Source organism: Oncorhynchus gorbuscha, linkage group LG10 (genome assembly GCF_021184085.1).
Source record: "Oncorhynchus gorbuscha isolate QuinsamMale2020 ecotype Even-year linkage group LG10, OgorEven_v1.0, whole genome shotgun sequence".
Lineage (NCBI taxonomy): Eukaryota > Metazoa > Chordata > Actinopteri > Salmoniformes > Salmonidae > Oncorhynchus > Oncorhynchus gorbuscha.
The window spans coordinates 47277479-47292060 of record NC_060182.1 but is presented as its reverse complement, the minus strand read 5'-3'; the positions used below and the strand labels follow the sequence as shown (position 1 = coordinate 47292060).

Genomic DNA, 14582 nt, shown 5'->3' with positions numbered 1-14582 from the left:
GGGGACACCGTGTGCACCACTGCATAACACGGTTCCTGTCCGGTCTCTCTAGCCCCCCGGTAACCACAGGAATTTAGCGTAGGTCTCCTACCTGGCGTAGCCCTACTCCCTGTGAGTCCCCCCCCCAAGAAATGTTTGGGGCTGACTCTCGGCCTTGCGTCCGCGCCGCCGTGCTTGCTTCGCCAACCTCATTCTCCTGTAACCTTCCGCGCACTGCTCCATCGAATCCCAGGCAGGCTCCGGCACTCTCCCTGGGTCGACCGCCCACCTGTCTATCTCCTCCCAAGAAGTATAGTCCATACTGTACTCCTCTTTGGGCTGCTCCTGTTTCCTCTTCTCCTGCTGCACCTTTGGGCGGCTACAATCCCCTGGTTTAGCCCAGGGTCCTCTCCCGTCAAGGATTTCCTCCCATGTCCAGAAATCCTTCGTACGCATCTTCTCTTTGGGCTGCTCCTGCCTGTTGACACGCTGCTTGGTCCATTTGTGGTGGTGATTCTGTAACGGTTTTCTAGGTGTGAAGGAGAGTCGGACCAAAACGCAGCGTGTAGATTGCGATCCATGTTTAATGAACAAACGTAAACACGAATTAACACAAACACTACAAAACAATAAACGTAACGAAAACCGAAACAGCCTATACTTGTCAACTAACACAGCGACAGGAACAAAGACACTAAGGACAATCACCCACACCAAACTCAAAGAATATGGCTGCCTAAGTATGGTTCCCAATCAGAGACAACGATAAACACCTGCCTCTGATTGAGAACCACTCCAGACAGCCATAGACTTTGCTAGAACACACTAGCTACAATCCCAATATATACACACCACATACAAAAAACCCATGCCACACCCTGGCCTGACCCAATACATGAAGATAAACACAAAATACTTAGACCAGGGCGTGACAGCAACTATTGTCTTATGTCATATTTAGTTAGCTGTACTCAGTTATACTCCTCTTTTGTTGTTATGCTCTTGTGTGCTGTAATGTGACTTGCCAATCAATGTCCATGCCTTTCATAAAACCATATATTTTCCTTTCAGGAGGAAGAAATGCATTATTTTAGGAGGAAATAAACTAAAGCACTTATATCTTATAACTTTGCATATCTGTCTAACAGGGTAAAGTCTTTCTATAGCTTTTTTATTGCATTCTAAAGTAGCTGTTTATCAGCCTCATATCAACACTCACTACTGTAAAGACCACTCACTACTGTAAAGACCACTCCCTACTGTAAAGACCCCTCACTACTGTAAAGACCACTCACTACTGTAAAGACCACTCACTACTGTAATGACCACTCACTACTGTAAAGACCACTCACTACTGTAAAGACCACTCACTATTGTAAAAAGAGAACCCCTAACTGGAAAGGCCACTCCTTACTGTAGCAGGAAGGGTTCACTTTTCATTTGAAGCAGTTTACAGTAATAATGGTTGTTTGTTAGGAAAATCATGACTGGTCAAATGGTGTGTGCCCAGATAAGATACTTACAGGAATCACACTTCTTGAAAAAAAACGTACTTGGAAGACAAACAATCTGCCATCTTTGACACAATTGGAAAAACAAATGATTTATTTTTGAAATGTTGAAATGGCATGGGTGACCGAGAATAAACTAATTGGTACAATTTAAGGCCAAGTGGCAAACAATAATGCAGGCACTAGGGATGGGGGTGTGAGCATGCAGGTCTGGGCAGAGGAGATGTAGTCATTGTTTGTGTGTGTCTGTAAGTTGTTAGTATGTATATGTTTGTTTTTGGAATGTAAAAAAATAAGAAACAATATATTTAATACAAATGAAATAAACCGATTCTAACAGGAAGTGGGAAACACCATGAATCATTAGTTCCTACCAAGACCAACCATTCATGTCTATGTCATTCTGGTCAATCCTGATTAGGTAAGTGCTGTACAAAGCTATGCAATATTTTCCTAAACCTAGACCATGCCTGTGTTGTTTTTCATTTATTGTAGTATTGTAAACTAAATATATATCAGAATAGTACAATGAACTATACATGTATATACACTTACAATTTCAGCATTGTGTTTTGGCATACTCTTATTTTCAAATCAGATAAGACAGCTGAACTTTGTTCTTTAACTGAACATTTTGAGTGGAGGTTTCTAAAGTATTGAGTTTCAATGTCTGCTCTGACTTGGATACACAACAAAAATGTTTTCAGTGTGTTGTGAAAGTAATGTCGGACGGATTTGTTTTGAAAACAATTACCTATACTGTTGTACTGTGGCCAACAAATCTGATACTGTAGATATGAATAGATTTCACCCAGATTGTGACTGAATATTACAACATATTTAATCCACATATTATATTTTTAATGCAAAATAACAATTTTATAAAGGAAAATCTCAAAACAATATCAGTTAAATCAAGGTGCAAGGATTGGAATTCATGTATGAATTTCATTATGAATGTTATTTGTAACTTTCTTGTCAGAAAAATGGCACTGAGCACACCGTTATCAATTGTTAAAACAATTGGATGGAGTGTGCAGTCTCTCACCGTTAAGTTCTATATTCAGTCTTCTTTGATTCAAATCAAATCCAATTTGATTAGTCACAGGTGTAGACCTTACCGTGAAATGCTTCCTTACGAGCCCCTAACTGACGGCCGTGGGCCTTAACCACATGGCCATGTGCTTTTCAATAAGCACTCTGGCGATCTGTGGACTTGTGAACCAGGTATCTGGCCTACTACATATCATGTCTTTTAATTAAATGCTCCCTTTGTGAGACTGGGTATCCTGGTGAATGGGTTAGCGGTGGTGGCGGTGAAGCCGAGTCCTGAGCTCACGGTGCGCGGCATGCAGCGCATATTGCCCATGGTGACAATGCACTGCAGGGGCCACAGCACGATGACCACCAGCAGCACCATCAACACGATGAAGACCAGCAGCCGCTTCCAGCCGTTCAGACGCTCCAGGAAGCCTATGCGCTGGGGCCATGTCTGAGCAAGGACCTCACCTGCCTTGCTGGCCCCGATGTCGATGGAGATGCAGAAGGCTGAGGTGGAGCTGGGTGTTCCGGGGTTGGCCTCCAGTGGCCGCTTGTAGCACAGCTTCTCCCCATCAAGCCACACAGGTTCCTCGTGCTGCTGGTGGCTGGGCAGTTTACACAGTACCTCTTGGCTGGTGGCCAGGGCAGGCGGACCCTCCTCGGTTAGGAGGGTAGGGTGGCGGCAGAATGGACAAGGGATCTTGCTGCTGCCTCCTTCCTGTTCTCCTAGCGAAATGGCCATGAGGCGCGACAGGCACTCCAGGCAGAAGGTGTGGGTGCACTCCAGCAGCTTGGGCGTCTTGAAAACATTGTCGTAGGTGTTGTAGCAGATGGAGCACTCGGGTTGGCTACCAAAAGCAACCATTTTGTCCAGGTCCACATTCTCTTCCTGGGGCATCACCTTGGTGTGCCACATCTGAGGGATCTGCGCCATCTTGAAGGGGTGTTCTGTATCCTTTTCTCCTTTTCTTTGGTCTTGATTGGCACTCCCTCTTTTTCCCCCTTTCTCTTCGTTTTTGGTGTGGATTATCTGAGAATGAATGAAAATCCAGATTATTTATATTTTAATGACGTGTTCAGATAGTTTCTAGTAAAAATAATGGGCCAGACACTATGTAAAATGTATTTTTAGCATCAAGCAGTGTGTACATAATCCCAAATGGTTAACAGGATTTCATTCAAGAGCATATTATACAGTAGGTCATAAAGGTCTACGTCCTCTTGCAGGCGGAGTTCCATTATGTTATTCCTTTCAGAATATGATTACATTCTGAGCTAATTTAAGGAGATTACACTCACGGTAGTCCCAAATAATTCAGCATTTGGTGGAATTTTATCATAAAGTAAGGTGTATAAATGTGTATTTTTACATATTTACATACATTTGAAGTCGGAAGTTTACATACCGCTTAGCCAAATACATTTAAACTCAGTTTTTCACAATTCCTGACATTTAATCCTAGTGACAATTCCCTGTTTTAGGTCAGTTAGGATCACCACTTTATTTTAAGAATGTGACATGTCAGAATAATAGTAGAGAGAATGATTTATTTCAGCTTTTATTTCTTTCTTCACATTCCCAAATTAACTCATGCTACAGATAGGTAGTATTCACACACAGGCCTAGTCGGCATTCATGTAATGGTACAATGACCTTCGCTGGTCTATTGACAGCTCATACAAATGGCGTATTATGCCATACACACAGTTAATCATCTGGCTTTCATCACATTCCCGGTGGTTTAGACGTTTGCATACACTCAATTAGTATTTGGTAGCATTGCCTTTAAATTGTTTAACTTGGGTCAAATGTTTTGGGTAGCCTTCTACAAGCTTCCCACAATAAGTTGGGTGAATTCCGGCCCATTCCTCCTGACAGAGCTGGTGTAACTGAGTCATGTTTGTAGGCCTTTTTCAGTTCTGCCCTCAAATGTTCTATGGGATTGAGGTCAGGGCTTTGTGATGGCCACTCCAATACCTTGACTTTGTTGTCCTTCAGCCATTTTGCCACAACTTTGGAAGTATGCTTGGGGTCATTGTCCATTTGGAAGATCCATTTTTGACCAAGCTTTAACTTCCTGACTGATGTCTTGAGATGTTGCTTCAATATATCCACATAATTGTCCTCCCTCATGATGCCATCTATTTTGTGAAGTGCACCAGTCCCTCCTGCAGCAAAGCACCCCCATAACATGATGCTGCCACCCCCGTGCTTCACAGTTGGGATGGTGTTCTTCGGTTTGCAAGCCTCACCTTTTTTCCTCCAAACATATCAATGGTCAAAATGGCCAAACAGTTCTATTTTTGTTTCATCAGACCAGAGGACATTTCTCCAAAACGTATGATCTTTGTCCCCATGTGCAGTTGCAAAACGTAGTCTGGCTTTTTTATGGCGGTTTTGGAGCAGCGGCTTCTTCCTTGCTGAGCGGCCTTTCAGGTTATGTCAATATAGGACTCGTTTTACTATGTATATAGATACTTTTGTACCTGTTTCCTCCAGCATCTTCACAAGGTCCTTTGCTGTTGTTCTGGGATTGATTTGCACTTTTCGCAACAAAGTACGTTCATCTCCAGGAGACAGAATGCATCTCCTTCCTGAGCGGTATGACGGCTGCGTGGTCCCATGGAGTTTATACTTGCATATTATTGTTTGTACAGATGAGCGTGGTACCTTCAGGCATTTGGAAATTGCTTCCAAGGATGAACCAGACTTGTGGAGGTCTACAATTTATTTCTGTAGACAATTGTTGGAAAAATTACTTGTGTCATGCACATAGTTGGTGTCCTAACCGACTTGCCAAAACTATAGTTTGTTAAAAAATAAATTTGTGGAGTGTTTGAAAAACTAGTTTTAATGACTCCAACCTAAGTGTATGTAAACTTCCGACTTCAACTGTATATCGGTCCCAATCCAAATCATCCTATCAAATGCATTTTGACATCAAAATGTACATTCATCAGTTTAATTGAATACTGTGACTACAAAAATGAGGTCAACCAAACAAAAACCTGATCTTAAAAACAGCATTTATAAGAATTATGTAAATACAGAAAATATTTGCTCTGTGGGATATGAATATTCAAATAGTATGTGACAACTGTTTTCAATTTGGAGTTTGTGACAGCAACTACAGTGGGGCAAAAAAGTATTTAGTCAGCCAACAATTGTGCAAGTTCTCCCACTTAAAAATATGAGAGAGGCCTGTAATTGTCATCATAGGTACACTTCAACTATGACAGACAAAATGAGAATGACCTTCTTTTTTTTTTTTGCTAAATTGCACAGTCCTGGGCCTTTTCATCTCACAAGCATTTTTTTCACCAAAAGAGGAACATAATAATGAATGGAACATGTAAAATAGGGTTTCACCAGCTTTGCTGCTGATCCCCTAATTATCACAATGAAATACTTCTTTAAGATCTTCTATGGAGAAAACACCTTCCATTCTAATGAGTCCTGTGCGGATGTGACCATCGAGCTAAATAGACAACTCGAGCGTGTCCGTGAGTGTCTAAGCTTTCCATGAAGGGGTCCATTGTCTGTAGCTCAAACCGTTTGGACTTTGGAGATGTTTCCGTGAGAACAACCTATTTCGGCATGTTGTCTCACAAACTGTGCTTTAGCACAGCTCTCTTCTACCACAGAGGCGTGTGGCTGCTATGGGCGTATCCAGGGCAACAAAAAGTCTGGAGCTGAAACGCGGACTCGGGAGGTGTTCAGAACCACTCACATTTCAGCTCTTTCATATTGGGGCGCTGTATTGAAGCCACCGTGCAGCCATCAGGCTTTGGAGACCTTTCCATTGATACATGTATTCTACTACAGACACTTTAACGCATACTTTTAACTTATATTATGTGAGCTAAACATAACAAAAATATATTTTTTAAATCTATATTTTGAAAATAGTCAAAAATAAAGAAAACCCTTGAATGAGTCGGTGTGTCCAGACTTTTGTGTCATGTTTTGTCTTATTTTGTCTTGTCATTTTGCTTTTCCCTCTGTTCGTTTTCCCCCTGCTGGTCTTTTTAGGTTCGTTCCCCTCTTTCTCTCTTCCTCCCTCTCTCTCTTCCCTCTATCGCTCCGTTCCTGCTCCCAGCTGTTCCTATTCCCCTAATCAATCATTTAGTCTTCCCACACCTGTTCCCCATCTTTCCCCCTGATTAGAGTCCCTATGTCTCCCCTTGTTTTCCGTTTCTGCCCTGTCGGATCATTGTCTATTGTTCACCGTGCTGTGTCTGTGTATCGCCCTGTCGTGTCGTGTTTCCCTCAGATGCTGCGTGGTGAGCAGGTGTCTGAGTCTGCTACGTTCAAGTGCCTTCCCGAGGCAACCTGCAGTTCATGATCGAGTCTCCAGTCTGTTCTCGTCATTACGAGTGGAATTATGCTTTATGATTGTAGATTTACTTTACTGGATTAAAGACTCTGTTTTCGCCAAGTTGCTTTTGGGTCCTCATTCACCTGCATAACAGAATGATCCGACCAAGAATGGACCCAGCGACTATGGATTCTCTCTACTCTACTCTCGAGTTCCAGGGAGCGATGCTCGGCAGACACGAGCAGGAATTGTCTGCTGCTCGGCATGCCGTTGAGACCCTGGCCGCTCAGGTCTCCGACCTCTCAGGACAGTATCAGAGTCTTCGTCTCGTGTCACCAGCTACTTCCGGTTCTTCCGAGCCTCCGGAACCTAGGGTTAATAACCCACCATGTTATTCTGGGCAGCCCACTGAGTGCCGCTCCTTTCTCACCCAGTGTGATATTGTGTTCTCTCTCCAACCCAACACATACTCAAGAGAGAGAGCTCGGATTGCCTACGTCATATCACTCCTTACTGGTCGGGCTCGGCAGTGGGGCACAGCTATCTGGGAGGCAAGCGCTGAGTGTACTAACAATTATCTGAACTTTAAAGAGGAGATGATAAGGGTTTTTGATCGCTCAGTTTTTGGGAAAGAAGCTTCCTGGTCCCTGTCTTCCCTATGTCAAGGTAATCGATCCATAACGGATTACTCTATAGAGTTTCGCACTCTTGCTGCCTCCAGTAACTGGAACGAGCAGGCGTTGCTCGCTCGTTTTCTGGAGGGACTCCACGCTAAGGTTAAGGATGAGATTCTCTCTCGGGAGGTTCCATCCAGCGTGGATTCTTTGATTGAACTCGCTATTCGCATTGAACGACGGGTAGATCTTCGTCACCGAGCTCATAGAAGAGAGCTCGCGTTAACTGTGTCTCCCTCTCTCCGACACTACCGTCTTTCCCCACTGACTCAGGTGTTGAGCCCATGCAGCTGGGGGTATTCGCATCTCGACTAAGGAGAGGGAACGGAGAATCACCAACCGCCTCTGTCTCTATTGCGGTTCCACTGGTCATTTTGTCATTTCATGTCCAGTTAAAGGCCAGAGCTCATCAGTAAGCGGAGGGCGACTGATAAGCGCTACTAGACGGTCCTCTCCGTCAAGTACATGTACTACCTTACCGGTCCATCTACGCTGGACCGGATCGGCAGCTTCCTGCAGTGCATTAATAGACTCTGGGGCAGAGGGCTGTTTTAGGGACGAAGCCTGGGCGCGGGAACATGACATTCCTCTCAGACAGTTAGGGGAGCCCACGGTCATGTTTTCCTTGGATGGTAGTCCTCTCCCCAGTATATTATATGAAACACTACCTTTAACCCTCACTGTATCTGGTAACCATAGTGAGACCATTTCTTTTTTGATTTTTTGTTCACCTTTTACACCTGTTGTTTTGGGTCATCCCTGGCTAGTGTGTCATAATCCTTCTTTTGATTGGTCTAGTAATTCTATCCTTTCCTGGAACGTTTCTTGTCATGTGACGTGTTTAATGTCTGCTATTTCTCCTGTTTGTTCTGTCCCCTCTTCTCAGGAGGAACCTGGTGATTTGACAGGAGTGCCGGAGGAATATCATGGTCTGCGCACGGTCTTCAGTCGGTCCAGAACCAACTCCCTTCCTCCTCACCGGTCGTATGATTGTTGTTCTGATCTCTTCAAGAAGCGTTTTGCATCCGCTTCTATCCTTGTTGCACCTGACGTCACTAAACAGTTTATTGTTGAGGTTGACGCGTCGGGGTGGGCGTGGGAGCCATTCTGTCCCAGCGCTCCGATACTGACGATGGGGTCCACCCTTGTGCGTATTTTTCTCATCGCCTGTCACCGTCGGAACGTAACTATGATGTGGCTAACCGCGAACTGCTCGCCATCCGTTTAGCCCTAGGCAAATGGCGACAGTGGTTGGAGGGGGCGACCGTTCCTTTTGTCGTTTGGACTGACCAAAAGAACCTTGAGTACATCCGTTATGCCAAACGACTGAATGCGCGTCATGCTCGTTGGGCGTTGTTTTTCGCTCGTTTCGAGTTCATTATTTCTTATTGCCCGGGTACTAAGAACACCAAGCCTCATGCTTTATCCCGTCTCTTTAGTTCTTCTGTGGCTTCTACCGATCCCGAGGGGATCCTTCCTGTTGGGCGTGTTGTCGGGTTGACTGTCTGGGGAATTGAGAGACAGGTTAAGCAAGCACTCACGCACACTGCGTCGCCGCGCGCTTGTCCTAGTAACCTTCTTTTCGTTCCTGTTTCTACTCGTCTGGCTGTTCTTCAGTGGGCTCACTCTGCCAAGTTAGCTGGCCATCCCGGCGTTCGGGGTACGCTTGCTTCTATTCGCCAGCGGTTTTGGTGGCCTACTCAGGAGCGTGACACACGCCGTTTCGTGGCTGCGTGTTCAGACTGCGCGCAGAAGAAGTCTGGTAATTTTTTTTCTGCTTCTGCTCCTGGTCTTGCTGGGTCTCAGTCTGTTCCCTGCCATCGCATCTCTCCTGTTCTTGTTCCTGCCCTTGCTGTGTCTCAGTCTGTCCCTAGTTGTTACTCTCCTGGCCTGTTTGGTCCTGTTTGCTCTAAAGCTTTCAGTTCTCTACCCGTGTCTCATTTTTTTTTTTTTTTTAGAGTAGTACCCTAGTTTCCCTTTTTATCGTTTTTCGTTACGGTCCTGAGGAGAGGAGTTGGGTTCTTTCTCGGGACGTGCTGGACCGTTTGTGATCTATGATTTCCTCCGTTGCCGCCAGTGTTCCTCCTCGAGAGCGCCAGGAGGCGCTCGGTGAGTGGGGGGGGGTACTGTCATGTTTTGTCTTATTTTGTCTTGTCATTTTGCTTTTCCCTCTGTTCGTTTTCCCCCTGCTGGTCTTTTTAGGTTCGTTCCCCTCTTTCTCTCTTCCTCCCTCTCTCTCTTCCCTCTATCGCTCCGTTCCTGCTCCCAGCTGTTCCTATTCCCCTAATCAATCATTTAGTCTTCCCACACCTGTTCCCCATCTTTCCCCCTGATTAGAGTCCCTATGTCTCCCCTTGTTTTCCGTTTCTGCCCTGTCGGATCATTGTCTATTGTTCACCGTGCTGTGTCTGTGTATCGCCCTGTCGTGTCGTGTTTCCCTCAGATGCTGCGTGGTGAGCAGGTGTCTGAGTCTGCTACGTTCAAGTGCCTTCCCGAGGCAACCTGCAGTTCATGATCGAGTCTCCAGTCTGTTCTCGTCATTACGAGTGGAATTATGCTTTATGATTGTAGATTTACTTTACTGGATTAAAGACTCTGTTTTCGCCAAGTTGCTTTTGGGTCCTCATTCACCTGCATAACATTTTGACTGGTACTGTCCATCATTGCTCACTACCAACTAAACCCACTGTAAAGTCATTAGGCAACCTCTTGCATCCCCTGGGCAATGTTCATCAGGGAAACGTAGATAGAAATGTTATGAATAAGAGCTGACACGAGTGTTCATTCTTCCTGTCAGAGGCTTTTTTATTCTTCATCAAATATATAATTTATTTCACTTTTATTTAACCAGGAAAGACCGTTGAGTTAAAGAAACCTCTTTTACGAGGGCGATCGGGAAACCGACATGATCTATATCTGAGCATTTCACAAACGCTGTGCACCGGCTGAATGAGGCCCAGCTGTTGAAAGCATCTTTCTAGTGAGTGGGGAACAGTTATGTGGGACTCTCATCAGGCAGTACTAGGGATGGACACAGAGCTCTTTGTTATTCCCGGTTTTCGCAGACGTCAGGATGGGCACCCTCCACAGGGACCTCCCTCTGGCCAGAGCCTCAAAGTCACCCAGCCAACCATCAGTCTGATAAACAGCCAGATAGTGTTATAGCACCACCACTATTGTACCACAACCATTAGCCATTAGCCATCCAGTATTGTATACCATGAGTCAATACATCTTAGAATTACCTTTGGTAGCGATTACAGCTGTGAGTCTTTCTGGGTAAGTCTCTTAGAGCTTTCAACACCTGGATTGTGCAACATTTGCCCCTTATTCTTTAAATAATTCTTCAAGCTCTGTCAAATTGGTTGTTGATTTACTGCTAGACAACCATGTTCAAGTCTTTCCAAAGATTTTCAAGCAGATTTAAATGAAAACTGTAACTCGGTCACTCAGGAACATTCACTGTCTTCCTGGAAGGCAACTCTGGTGTATATTTGGCCTTGTGTTTTAGGTTATTGTGCTGCTGAAAGGTAAATGAATCTCCCAGTGTCTGGTAGAAAGCTAACTGAACCAGGTTTTCTAGTAGCATTTTGCCTGTGCTTAGCTCCATTCCATGTATTTTTTTTAATCCTAAACAAGGTTAGTATTGTGGAGTAACTACACTGTTGTTGATCCATCCTCAGTTTTCTCCCATCACAGCCATTAAACTGTTTTAAAGTCACCATCGGCCTCATTGTGAAATCCCTGAGCGGTTTTCTTCCTCCTCGGCGACTGAGTTAAGAAAGACACCTGTATCTATGTGGGTGTATTGATACACCATCCAAAGTGTAATTAATAACTCCCCCTTGCTGAAAGGGATATGCAATTTATTTCATCTTGCCATAACAAAGGGGTTGAATACTTATTGACTCAAGACATTTCACCTTTTCATTTTTTATTACTTTGTAAAGATTTCTAAAAACATATTTCCACTTTGACATTATGGGATAATGTGTGTGACAAAATATCTCAATATAATACATTTTTAATCATGGCTGTAACACCACAAAATGTGGAAAAAGTCAAGGGGTGTGAATACTCTCTGAAGGCACTGTAACTACATATGCCACTTCCTGACAAATGACAAACTTACTGGTATTGGTTTGGGTGTGATTGACACCTGTGTTCCGCTAATGCAGGATAGGTAGGTAGCTAGTAGGTACAGGACAGGTGATACAGTAGCTGTGAAGGGGCGGTTTCGGGGGGGTTGCATGTGTTCCCCCTCGATACACAGCAGCCCTACCCCTCTCTGTCCGGGCCCAGCTCTGTCAGCCGGCTGGTACAATGTGTCTGCTTGTTCTTCCTGTCCTCTCATTGCTCCATCTACCTGTTGGCATTCCTGCTGTGCCAGCCTTTGCCCAGGCCTCCTGTCTCTCTCTCTACAGTATCTCTATCTATCTAGTATCTCTATCTATCTCTTTATCTACAGTATCTCTACTATCTCTTTATCTACAGTATCTCTCTCTCTCTATCTACAGTATCTCTCTATCTCTCTCTCTATCTACAGTATCTCTATATCTCTGTCTGTCTGTCTGTCTGTCTGTCTGTCTGTCTGTCTGTCTGTCTGTCTGTCTGTCTGTCTGTCTGTCTGTCTGTCTGTCTGTCTGTCTGTCTGTCTGTCTGTCTGTCTGTCTGTCTGTCTGTCTGTCTGTCTCTCTCTCTCTCTCTCTCTCTCTCTCTCTCTCTCTCTCTCTCTCTCTCTCTCTCTCTCTCTCTCTCTCTCTCTCTCTCTCTCTCTCTCTCTCTCGCACACGCACACGCACACGCACACGCACACACACACACACACACACACACACACACACACACACACACACACACACACACACACACACACACACACACACACACACACACACACACACACACACCATTTCAGACACAGAAACAATTGGAGGCCCCCAAAGAAGTCTTGATGAATCCCCTAACCTCCTACGCAAACTACAATGTAGCAACTGCTCTGATGTTGGGAACAATGTAAAACAATCAACTAAGTAGACCAAGTGAGAATATCTGCAGCTTATCTGTGGCCTATGGGTTTAATTCCAACCTTTGTTAAACTTGTTATGCCACTTTTAACCTCCCAAGATCCCAATCCACTGTTTGCACTTCAGGTAGAAGTTACCCCCAAAGCACAGATCTAAGATCAGCTTACCCTCCCTAACTCCGGGCTGGAACAATCAGGTTTATTTAACAGTCAACAAGCCACAACACCAACCACGTATCAGTGCTTATGGGCACATTTTATTGTGTGGGACCACTGACAGTTAGTCATTAATATAATATTTTTTAGGTAAGTCGGACCTGATTATCTACCACAGGAACATGAGGAAGGAGAGCCTTTGTTTTGCAGACTGGTGCTCCCTGAAGTTTGAACCCTCCCTCCCTGCCTGCCCTGTCTCTATCTATACGAACCGCTTTGGATATCAGCGGCACGTTTTCACCCTATCGCCATTTTAGCTGAGTAACGCGGTTTTGTGACTGCCTCCAAATCTATTCATGCTGCCTGAGCTGAGATATTTTGTGTTGTTAAGTGTTGTGTTTTTCTGATTCTCAGAGTGGAATCTTAGCTTGTTTAATAAAGTCATTGGTAACATTTGATGTCTTATACATCTTTATACATTGTGTATAAATGTTTACAATTAATTAAATACGTATTTATTAACAGTTGATAAATAGTTTATCAATGCTTATTCATTAAAGCTATTTTAAAGTGTTACCAAGTCGTCCTTTTTAAATGGTAAGCTAAGTGCAGTAGGCTACAGTGCCTACGATTCTTCGAAGCAAAGCAGGTAGAGTTATGTGTTGACTTTTTCGGGCAGCAGCTGTTGTTTTCAACTGACTAGCCAGAGGCGGACTGGGACCAGAAATCGTCTCTGGAATTTCTCACATAACAGACCATTTTTTTTCTTAGTGGCCCCCACAACAGCCAACTGTTTTCCCTTGAGGCCCCCACACCAGCCCATTTTATTCCTTGAGACCTCCATTATTAGCCAGATAATAATCATTTAGCTCATTTTTTTTGTTGACATGCCCACTTCGGCTAAAAATTGACCAGCCCATATCTGGCCCCGAATGCTCGAAATGCCAGATGACTTGTCCACCCCGGAGCATGACCTTTGTTTTCTTCAGCTGTGTGTATTTTGAGGTCAGCTGGTGCATAGACAGTTGAACTGCCTTTCTCTTTTCCATTGCTGCTCTACCTGTTCTCCAATTCTAAAGTAAACGTAACTTGATCCTCAGAAACGTGAGGTGTGCAACAGCATACAGTTCTGCTCAAAAAACTTGCTCTGGTATGAAGTTAATTGATTCACACGTTAAAACATAATCTAAAACAAAAAAATGTTTTATCATGTACCAGTTGGGACAATCTCATATGTTTGCACTGTATACATATAAGCTAAGGTCAAAAAAAGTTGAAAAGTTCCTGCTGAGGTTTCCTCTTACCTGTATAGTGAAAATATTGTCAGATGACCCTCTTTCTCTTTCTAGTGTATTACAGGTATTTCCTGATCCATTCTTCCTTCTGTAGACAAAAACACATCTTCAGGCCAAGTTGGACGACTGGTGGCGGGGTCCCACGGAGGAGGTGTGAATTGTGGGGATCACTCTGAAGCTACAGTATTCCCTGGTCATTGGAAGCGATAACGAATGGAAGTCAAGCAAGCTGCAGGTGTGCTCCGACAAACCTTCACAGTAGCAGGAGGTGTTTGCATTAGCCCAGGGGCCCTTCTATCTCTGTCCGTTGGTCGTCTCTCACCTGCTCTACTCTGCCGACTCCCTTTTCAGCTCTCTATGTCAATGACACTGCAGGCAGGGGAACAAAAAGGTGGCCTTGAGGGAGCGTCTGAAGGGGTAGGACAAGGGGGAGAGGGGGAGGGGAGAGGGATAGGCTAAGGAGAATCCAACACATTGTTTCCTCTCTACCTTACACTCCCTTTCCTTACTCCCCATCTCCTTCCCTCTCTCTCCTCTCTTTCTCTCTCCTGCTCTTTCTGTCTCTCTTATATCCCGCCAAC

At 44.5% G+C, this 14582-nt stretch overlaps 1 protein-coding gene across 1 annotated transcript; it reads right to left on the bottom strand.

The window, feature by feature from the left end:
- Positions 1-1279: 1279 nt before the first annotated feature.
- LOC124045190 (RING finger protein 223) lies at positions 1280-14511 on the bottom strand. Its single transcript, XM_046364442.1, has 2 exons — positions 14011-14511; positions 1280-3561 (listed from the first exon to the last, which is right to left on the bottom strand). The coding sequence occupies exon 2, from the start codon at positions 3463-3465 to the stop codon at positions 2746-2748; it is 720 nt and encodes a 239-aa protein (XP_046220398.1). The 5' UTR covers positions 3466-3561; positions 14011-14511; the 3' UTR covers positions 1280-2745.
- Positions 14512-14582: the final 71 nt, after the last annotated feature.